At 43.7% G+C, this 10,284-nt stretch overlaps 3 protein-coding genes across 3 annotated transcripts, besides 4 other annotated features; 2 read left to right on the top strand and 1 right to left on the bottom strand.

Annotated features, from left to right (window-relative positions):
* Nucleotides 1-785: part of a mobile genetic element that runs on past the window's edge.
* On the bottom strand, nt 258-1,183 carry TSTA_023460 (uncharacterized protein; the record flags this gene model as incomplete). Its single annotated transcript, XM_002479400.1, has 4 exons — nt 258-442; nt 476-813; nt 932-944; nt 967-1,183. The coding sequence occupies 4 exons, from the start codon at nt 1,181-1,183 to the stop codon at nt 258-260; spliced, it is 753 nt and encodes a 250-aa protein (XP_002479445.1).
* Nucleotides 860-1,426: a mobile genetic element.
* A 936-nt stretch (nt 1,427-2,362) lies between these two features.
* Nucleotides 2,363-4,325, top strand: TSTA_023450 (uncharacterized protein; the record flags this gene model as incomplete). Its single annotated transcript, XM_002479399.1, has 5 exons — nt 2,363-2,415; nt 2,451-2,668; nt 2,722-3,213; nt 3,247-3,527; nt 3,564-4,325. 5 exons carry the CDS (start codon nt 2,363-2,365, stop codon nt 4,275-4,277), a joined length of 1,758 nt encoding a protein of 585 aa, XP_002479444.1. The 3' UTR covers nt 4,278-4,325.
* Nucleotides 2,655-4,151: a mobile genetic element.
* A 1,789-nt stretch (nt 4,326-6,114) lies between the features above and the next one.
* Nucleotides 6,115-6,778, top strand: TSTA_023440 (uncharacterized protein; the record flags this gene model as incomplete). The annotated part of the gene is made up of 2 exons (XM_002479398.1): nt 6,115-6,268; nt 6,531-6,778. 2 exons carry the CDS (start codon nt 6,115-6,117, stop codon nt 6,776-6,778), a joined length of 402 nt encoding a protein of 133 aa, XP_002479443.1.
* Nucleotides 6,779-8,886: 2,108 nt separating this feature from the next.
* Nucleotides 8,887-10,284: part of a mobile genetic element that runs on past the window's edge.

Below are 10,284 nucleotides of genomic sequence, written 5' to 3'. Positions count from 1 at the left end.
TATGATATTCTCTCTGCAATGACTGCTTCTAGTATCTTGCCTAGCGTGGAAAGCAATAATATAGGTCTCCATGATTTGGCTAGTAAGTAGTTGTCTTTTGCTGGCTTCTTCAGTGGTATGATCTTTGCATTTCTTCATTGAGACGGAAGGTCACCATCTTGTAGTGATGTTTGAAAGATAAGAAATACTCTTTCTTTAACCACTGGCTATAACTGCCTCCACACCATAGCTAGGAGTCCGTCTTTCCTAGGTGCTTTCTATAGCTTAGCTTCAAAGACTTTCCTCTTAATCTCCTCCATGGTTAGATCAGGCATGTGTATTGGCTCCCTTTGTGGTTGAGTTCCTTCATCTTCAATCCTCTCTAGTAGTGATGGGAAGAATGTAGTGAGCAGCTCTTCAGCCTGTTCTATTTTGTCTTTAGTAGTAGATCCATCTGACTTTACTAATGATGGTATTTTGTTACTGAATAGGTTACCGTTAGGCTTGAGATACTTGGTTGCTTGCCATATATTGATATCGTCCGCAAGGAAGTCTTCCCAGTGAGCTTTCTTCTGTTTCTGGATTGTGTCATGATACTCCTTTGCCACTTCTCGTGCTTGTTGTTCGAGCTCCGGGACTGTACATCCTGCTCTACGCCGCAATCTAGCCTGATTTCTCCAGTAGGTATAAGTGCGGCAAGGCTGCGTCAGATCTGTCATCCACCATCGCTTAGCATATGGTGAGGGCTTTGCTTTCAGTGTAAGTTTTGAGACTGCTTCCAAGACTGCTGTCATGAGACGATCCGTCTGCAGCTGGCCAAGCCCCCTAAAGGAACTGCTCGCAAGCTGGCAGTGACTCTAGCTCTGATTTCTGCCTAAGGCGCGTTCTTTAAGAGCAGTCTTTCATTGGCAGGTCAATCTGGAACTGATATATTAAACTCTGTCTTAATCACTTGATGGTCTGATCTATAGTTTGTATAGTGTATACCACATCTTATTATCTCTTCTGCTAATTCTATTGATACTAATATCAAGTCGATTGTTGTTTCTATATCTCCTGATTGCCATGTTTTTGTGCCTCTAGATAAGAGGCTGTAGAGAGAGTGTTCACCCATATAGTTGATCAGAGCATTGGCCTCCCCCTGTCTCGCAGGAGATATATGATCTCCGCCCCAGAGTTGATCATGCCAGTTGAAGTCTCCCATTATTAGGACATCTGTCCGTATTCCTCCTCTTCCCTAGAAGTCTGCCACTAAGCTGCGTAGCCGCCTAATTGTAGATATCAGTGCCTCCTCATTATTTCCCTCCACATAAACTGAGATCACTAGCACCTTCTGGTCTGGGAGACGCAGAATTGCAGCTGTTAGATCTGATGATTCCACTGGGGTCTGTTCAGCTTCGATATTGCTCCGGACCCACAGCATGCTCCAAATTGGCCATCTTCCATCATGTCTTTCTATAGGTATCATCTTTGTCTAGTAACTATGTCCTATCGGGCTTGTCACCATGGCATTCTCGATTGTCCGTGCGTATAGTTTAGATATTGCCACCACCCTATAATCTCTAATCTTGTCATTGTTTATTAAGCTCTGTTATATCATGTCCCTTTTGCCCACATTGAGTTGTAGTATGCGGAGTGATTTATACATGAGATTATATAAGGCGTACACGGCAGTTTTTACTAAATGACTCATAAGGTCCTCCACAAGGAACACACTTTAAGACTATAGCCTGGCAAGTACTATGGTGATGTCCCTTATTTATACATTTAGCACAGGTCTGAGCCTTCTTACAGGAGAAGGCCTTGTGTCCTATCTCTTGACAGTTATAGCATTGAGCTGGTCCTACTGATGGTTCAAAGAGTTGAGTGTATGCTGATTCTCCAGTAATGTTAAAATATTAATCTCTCAATAGCCGTTTAGCATCGCTTCCTTTTGTGACATATACCACCATAGATCCATACACTTTATAGGAGTCCTTTTTACTGAGCCAGGAGATCTTAGCAATGTTGACATTATTCTCTTTTCCCAAGACCTCGGCTGCTCCTAATAGGATGTTCCCATCTGCATCCAGGACTGCTGTCCAGTTAGTATTGTCAATTTTGACTGGGTACAGCTGGTCACATAGGATTCTTATTCCGGGTAGCTTAATCTTTTAGGCTACTTCTTTCACCTGTTGAATCTCATCTTCGTTCCTGCAAATCACTTTAACTTGGTCTGCATTTTTGGGGTCCTTAATCATTGCTGCACAGCGCTAGGTTTTGGTTTCCTCACTCCCTCGCATCTCTTTCTCAATCCATTATTGAATATTTGCTATCTGGGCTTGCGCTTTATGTTCTTCTCCTACGCGGGACGTGTTGATTGTGCAAAACAATATATTACCCAATGTTGGAGGCCCTGGCGGGCCGCGTAGTGCATCTTGCTGTTGATGGGGTCGGGTAGCAACCACACCTGCGTATGAGATTGTCTCTAGTTGCTCCTGGAGTTATTTGCATTCTTCTGTCTTTTGGCTTTGTGTTGCCTCTAGCTGGGCCTGTAACGTAATCCACAAGCGAGTTGGCCACACAAGCAAGTTGGCCACTTTTCCCGAAAACGCGCTCTATATTGATTCTACACAATTCAACACGTCAATATGCCGCCAATTCGCAATAAAAATTCAAAAAATTCAGTTGAACAAGAGGGACGAATCTTGTTAGCTATCTACGATTTAAAAAATGAAAAAATACACTCTATACGAAAAGCAGCAGAGATCTATAATGTCTCACGGTCAACACTTCAAAACAGACTACATGGCATGGCATATCGAGCTGAAACACGCGCCAATGGCCATAAATTAACTCAATCTGAGGAGGAATCGCTTGTTAGATGGATCTTAGATCTAGATAAACGTGGATTACCTCCTCGACACTTTCTTGTACGGGATATAGCTAATTGTCTTCTTTCACAACGCGGAAACCAACATGTTGGAGAAAACTGGGTATACAATCTTGTCAAACGTCGCCCAGAGATTGAATCAAAGTTCTCACGGAAATATAACTATGAACGCGCCAAATGTGAAGATCCAAAAATAATCCAGGAATATTTTGATCGCGTACGAGAGGTTATATTAGAGTATGGGATCTTGCCAGAAGATATCTACAATTTTGATGAGACTGGCTTTGCTATGGGACTCTGTGCGACTACAAAGGTTATCACTGGAAGCGATCGATATGCTCGGCCAAAGCTATTACAGCCTGGTGACCGAGAATAGGTAACTGCAATTGAGGCAGTTAATTCGATTGGGTGGGCATTGCCTTCGTACATTATTTTTAAGGCAAAGAAATATACTCGACTAGGCTGGTTTGAGGATCTTCCAGACGACTGGAAAATCAATATTAGCGATAATGGATGGACGACAGATAAGATTGGATTAGAATGGCTTAAAACTCATTTTATCCCTCTTATTGATGGCCGTACATTGGGGAAATATCGGATGTTGATTCTTGATGGCCATAGAAGCCATTTAACTGCTGAATTTGACCGTACATGCACTGAGAATAATATTATTCCGGTTTGTATGCCTCCTCATTCTTCACATCTTTTACAGCCTCTTGATGTTGGCTGTTTTGCTGTTTTAAAGCGACATTATGGACAGCTTGTTGAGCAGCGAATGAGGCTTGGATTCAACCATATTGATAAACTCGACTTTCTTACTGCATTCCCAAAGGCTCGTACGATGGCATACAAAGCTCAAACTGTTCGGAATAGCTTTACAGTAACTGGATTAGTACCATTCAATCCAGATCGAGTTTATCAACAGCTTACTGTTCGATTGAAGACTCCAACACCCCCTCCAAGTCGATCAAGTGATACACAATCATCCTGCTTGCAAACCCCTCAAAACGCACGTCAATTTAAGCGCCAAATGACTACAACCAAGAAGAGAATAAGCCGGCATACAAGAAGTTCATCTGAGGCTATTGGTGAAGTGTTTACACGGGCATCAAAGGCTTATGAGATGAGTATTAATAAGCTTACAATTGCACAGAAGGAACTCCATGATCTACGGGCTGCACATGAGAAGGAGAAGCAAAAACGCCAAAAATCTAAAAAGCAAATATCCCATGATCATGGAATTACCAGAGAGGAAGCTCAGGCACTTGTACAAGGTCAGATTGAGGCATCTCAAGCTGTTTCTACTGCTCCGGCCGAGCCTGAGCTCCCAGTCTCTCATCCACCTGTACGGCGTCATTTCCGCTGCAGTGGTTGCGGTATTGAAGGACATAAAATAACTGGATGTCCAAATCGTACTAGTAGTTAATTCTTTTGTATATAATTTGTATGTGGTTAGAAATTGAGATTTGAAATCAATAATAGAGCGCGTTTTCGGGAAAAGTGGCCAACTCGCTTGTGTGGCCAACTCGCTTGTGGATTACGTTAGCTCTTTAATTGAGACACTCTGTTCTTGGATCATTTTAGACTGTTCCTGAATCATCTGTTCCTGTTTGCTGAGAGTTTCTTTCAGCCCTTTGACCTTGAGAAAGGTGCTTTCCAGGTACTGGTAAATCTTTCTTAGTATGTCCTTGCTTCCGTCTTTGGTGCTCTGTTTCTTCTTAATGAGGTTAGTTGCCTTTTTGACCGCCGTGAGTTCTATTTGGGTCATTGATTTCTTCGATGTTCTAACCGTGCCAGTGCTGTCGGTGCTGCCCGAAGCCTCTCGGGCCCTTGTCGAGGGTGTTATCATGCGTCCCGAACGCGTTGTCGCTGGCTCCTCCACCATCGCGTCCGCCATCCCCAGCTGGTCGTCGAGCCGACTGTCGCAATGACCGTCGAATTGTCGAAATAACAGTCGAATTGTCAAAATAACTGTCCCTCGTATCAGATGGGGTTCCAATTCTATCTTCCGAATCACTATACGGCGCTGTAGCACGCCGTCAATTCGTACGCGAACTGGTCGGGATTACTATTCTCCGTGCGCTAGAGCGACCAACACCATATAATGTATCTAGGCACCCCGCCCCCCCCTAGTTTCGGGGGTCAGTCTTTTTTAATATTACATTTCGTGCTATATAGCAAGGCTCACCACGTAGGGCAGTTGGATCGCCCTAGCTTACGATATCCTACGCTTCGTGATACGGGACGTAGCTAAACCAACACTGATCAGTGGCTGCAGATCAGACACCTAATTTAAGCCAAAAACCTAAACCTTTTTCCTTTCGATAGACGTTCATTCGTACATTGAATTCTTGATATAACCGACCCCTTATATCAACCCGACAATGGCCCCAAATACAAATCCAAACGAATTCGACCCTGAGGGCAAGAACCGGACCCAACGTGACACATACATTGAAGGGAAGTTGAAGGAGTATAAAGAGGCAGAGGACGTGGTTCTATAGACTATATTCAAACAAGACTTTGAAAAATGGAGCCTTGATCACCTCCGGCAGACGTCTTTTCTACTGCTTAGCAAGCTTATCACTTTACTCAAGAGCAACGGCGTGTATGTTGACGATACGAAAGGTTATCTTATTGCCGAAAATGTAGCAACAGCTGCCGCCCAGCGAGAGCCCTATAAGTGGACCGAAACTGAGGTTATTGCACACCTCTAAAAGAGTAGAACCTTCGAATTATCAGATATAAATACCAGATTCACGTCCGTAATCGCTACCAATACCCAACCGCAAAGAATTGTTACAACGACCCTTGAACCAGAATCCCACCTTCGTATGGTCCCGGATACACCTACACCGTACCAAAGAGCTCATACCAGAGTTGTAACAAGATCAAGGTCAGACTTAGACCCGGCACTATTGTCAAATGCAGCCCCAGAGACACTGTACCAAGCGACAAGATTTTTGACCCCATTCACACCAGCCCTAGCATCTCGTACAACCGCAGGAACAATAGCCTAGCTATATGGCATCCCTAAATTGCAGGAGCAACAGAATATTAACACATAAAGCCTATGGCTGTAGCCACAATATACAGCTGTACAAGCAATTATAAATATTAGTAAGAGCTATAACAGTGCATCCGAGCTTAAATATAAAGGCTCTGGTGACTCATTTAAAAGGAAGCTAAAGATCTTCTATGGCTATTGCCGTCAGAGCAGACTGCCCAACACCCCCAAATCATATAGAGAAGCACTACCACACATGCTCAGGGACGCAGCCCTTAGCTACTACTGGGACAACATCGACCTATGGATCGTACAAGGAAAGGATCTAGTGGAAGAGATTATCACTTACTTTGAAGGACCAGAGCACCAGCAATCTATAAAAACTGAATGGTCCGCCACAACGCTAGCCAGTATGATCTAGGCCAACCCGGAGAAATCAGTGTATGAGTGCCTTAATTCAATGCTGGTGCAACTACAAGATTTATTTTATTGCCTACTGGATGAGCTGCAAACACAGACATACTAGCACATGAAGCTACTTGAAGCAACAAGCACACATCCAGCATATGACTGGGCTATGGTAAAGCTAGCGCCAACTGTACTAGGCCTAATTCAGGACCTTCAATCGAATATAAGACAGTATAAATATAAATAACAGAGTAACATTCATAGCATTAACTTTATGGACCACCGCTACAACACCCGCTAGTCATCACGTTTGCCGCATCAAGGTCATTCATCATATAGGCAAGGCCGCTCACGAGAACGAAGCAACTTATGATACTCGAGTCGCTTACCGCGCTGCTACTCCCAAGATCATGCACCGCAGGTTTGCCATATCTGTAAGAAGCCAGGCTGCTGGTCTACAGAGCATACCAAGGAAGAACGCCAAGCCACTAGGAAGCCATACAAAGCTGTAATAGACTAATATATTGTATAAAAAGAAGGCAAAAAGGATACTAGTAAAAGCTTTGAATCGTACCTTACTGAGATTGACAAACCCAGCCAATATAACCTCCTAGACCGCGAGAAGATTGAGCCAGGCACAGCAACAGGATACTTTACAATCGCCACTATAGATTATAATAAATTCTTACCCTGACTCGCAGCCGAGCTCGCTAATCGTTCTGCAGCGCACTATCTCTCATGCCTACTAGGCAGTCAACAAGACCGTATAACGGACCTAGGCTACAATGAAAAAGACGATACCAAGCTCACATCAATCTTTCAGCATCTAACCATACCCAAATATGCCTTTCTCACAGAAGCCTGATACTTGTCAAACACGTTCATGGGACTACTTATTGATACTAGTACTGCGGAGATCTCAATGGCTGGATACGCCCAGTATCTCGCATATCGAAAAGTCACCAAGAATATTACAATTGATACCTCAACCACTGGAGCAGCAAACATCAGATTCAGCACCGGTGAACCATTATAGTCCCTAGATTTAATTAATATAAAGACCCCAATTGGCACCGTACGATTCCATATTGTCGAAGCCATGACACCTTTCCTACTCTATATCAAGGATCTTAACCACCTCAAGGTTTATTATGATAACACGAAAGATCTCCTTGTTCATGACGAACCATACATAACCGTACCAGTTGTACGACGATTTGGCCATCCTTTTCTCATTTGGGATTACTCCCTTGTATTGTATATCATATAGTCCTTTAACGAAGACCAATGCTTTCTCATAGCCACCGAACTACATCGTTTACACTGCTAATTTGGACATTCTTCTGTCGGACAACTACACAAAATCTTATTACGCGCAGGCTATGATGTAAATCCCAAAGTGATAGAAAGGATCAACAAATTTTGCCACCATTGCCAGACGTATGGGAAATCACCTGGCCGCTTCTGCTTTATACTATGGGATGAGGTCGAATTCAACTATTTAATCATTGTGGATATTATATATATCAATAGCAAGCCAGTGCTCCATATTATGGATGAAGCAACACATTTTAACGCTGCATGCTGGCTTACAAGCATATCCGTAAAAGCGACATGGGATGCACTACGAATGTTATAGATTGATATGTACCTTGGCCCTCCAGATTTTATTGTTACTAACGCAGGAAAGAATTTTGTGAGCAAAGAATTTACACAGCTTACCTTATCTGTTAGTATAATTACAGTCAACGTTCCTATCAAAGCACATTAGTTAATTGGTGTTGTTGAATGTTACCATGCTGTACTACATCGCTCGTACAAGATCATTTTGGAAGAAGTGCCAGAGCTTACACCTGAAATGGCACTTTAAATGGCTATCAAAGCTGTCAACAATACCGCAGGTCTAGATGGCCATGTTCCTATACTTCTTGTCTTTAGAGCGTACCCCCGAATGACAGACTACAGTCCTCCCACATCCACAGTTGTTTAACGCGCTGCTATAGTCAAGAAAGCAATGACTAAAGTATGAAGGCTTCATACTGTACGCCAAGTCAACAACGCGCTCAATACTCGCAATAGATTATCGTTTACGCTCGTGCACCATCTTCCTCTCAATTCGGACGTGCTTGTATAGTGTGAAGGTGGGACTGGATACCCCAGCAAATGGAAAGGACTATACAAGCTCATATCAATTAATAGAGAAATGTGCACCGTGGAGCTCCCTAATAGACCTACAAAGTTTAGGTCAACTGTCGTCAAACTGTACTACAAAGATAACGATTCAGAGTATAAAGATGACGAGCAGCCAGCTCTAGAGGAAGCACCACCTATGACACCATTAAATGTACTAACTCCTATATCTTAAGTTGCTATACCACCGTTCAAGCCTAATAACGCCAAAGCACAACTGTTATGTCCTTAACGCGAGCACCATTTACCATCTCATTATTGAGATGACCTCACGTACTTGCAAGAGATTAACGACATGTGCTTAAAGGAAATCGCAGATATCTTTACCCAACTCATATAGCTCACTGGCGACGGCCAGTTCAACGAATCGCGCCGCAAAGAGGTTACCAGACTACTGGAAAAAGGCATATTCATGGCCATCAATTGAGAGGATATCCCACCAGATGCCCATATCTATGGCTTCAGGTTCGTCGATGAGGTTAAGAATAAAGGTACCGACAAAGCATTCGAGAAATCATGGCTTGTCATACAAGCCTATAACGACAAGGACAAAGAATTCGTACTAACGCAGTCACCTACGATTCAGCACTCTAGCCAACGCCTAATTCTCTGTATCGGGATAAGCAAAGACAGAGTATAGTTCTAGATCCACGACGTCACGCAGGCCTATATACAGTCGACGACGAAGCTCAACCGCGAATTTTACATTCAAATACCACCTGAATTGCATCACTTTTTCCCTGGCTGCAAATTCTTGAAAGTTGTACAGCCATTATATAGCATCCCTAAAGCAGGCAATCACTGATTTCATACCTACTATAAGCACTACACCAAGCAACTTGGCATGGAGATCTCCATGTACGATCCATGCCTCCTTCACTGCTGTAATCCAGAGCAAGGATTTGGTGTGATTGGCATGCAAACAGATGACACACTCATTGTCGCTGATGAAGCCTTTGCCGCATAAGAAGAAGAGCAAATCAAACATGCGAATATCCTTTGCAAGCCCCGTGAACAGCTCACAACTGGCAAATCACTACGATTCAATGGTGCGGTAATTACAGAGGATGCCTAGGGTATTACTCTTACCCAAGAACACACCTGTAAGAACATTCGGCTCGTATAAGATTACCCTTCGGATACGGTCAGCTCCCGTGGCAAGGTTCGCAAAAACGCATCTCCGCACGAACAGTACGTTGCCCAACGAGCCCTTGGTATGTATATTGCTTCCGTCTCACAACCCGAAGCCTCGTTTGATCTATCCTTCGCAGCGCAAGCTACACAACCGGGAAAAGAGGATATAAAGGCGCTCAATAAATGACTTCAATGGCAGATTGACAATTCCACCTGCGGGCTACGGTTCGTCAAGATCGATCTACGGACTGCAAAACTATACGCATTCGTTGATGCTTCGTTTGCTAATAACAAGGACTCTTCTTCCCAAATTGGCTACGTTATCGTACTTGCAGACGCACGAAATAATGCGAATATCCTCCATTGGTCCTCCACCAAGTGTAAGAGGATTACCTAAAGCGTGCTCGCTTCAGAAATGTACGGTATAGCCAATGGATTCGATACGGCCGCAGCAATCAAATCAACCCTCATCCAGCTGCTGCATCTTTCGGAGCCGCTCCCACTAGTCCTTTGCACCAACTTGAAGAGCCTTTACGAATGCCTCGTCAAGTTGGGTACGACCCGCGAAAAACGCCTCATGATCGATCTCATGTGCCTCTGTCAATCGTACGAACGACAAGAGATCATGGAGGTGAGATGGATTAACAGCAACAGCAACCCTACCAACGCGATGACCAAGAGCAAGCCCTGTCGC

This window comes from Talaromyces stipitatus, genomic scaffold (assembly GCF_000003125.1).
Source record: "Talaromyces stipitatus ATCC 10500 scf_1105507295541 genomic scaffold, whole genome shotgun sequence".
NCBI lineage: Eukaryota > Fungi > Ascomycota > Eurotiomycetes > Eurotiales > Trichocomaceae > Talaromyces > Talaromyces stipitatus.
The sequence above is the reverse complement of the archived record's forward strand: the minus strand, read 5'-3'. Positions and strand labels throughout refer to the sequence as shown.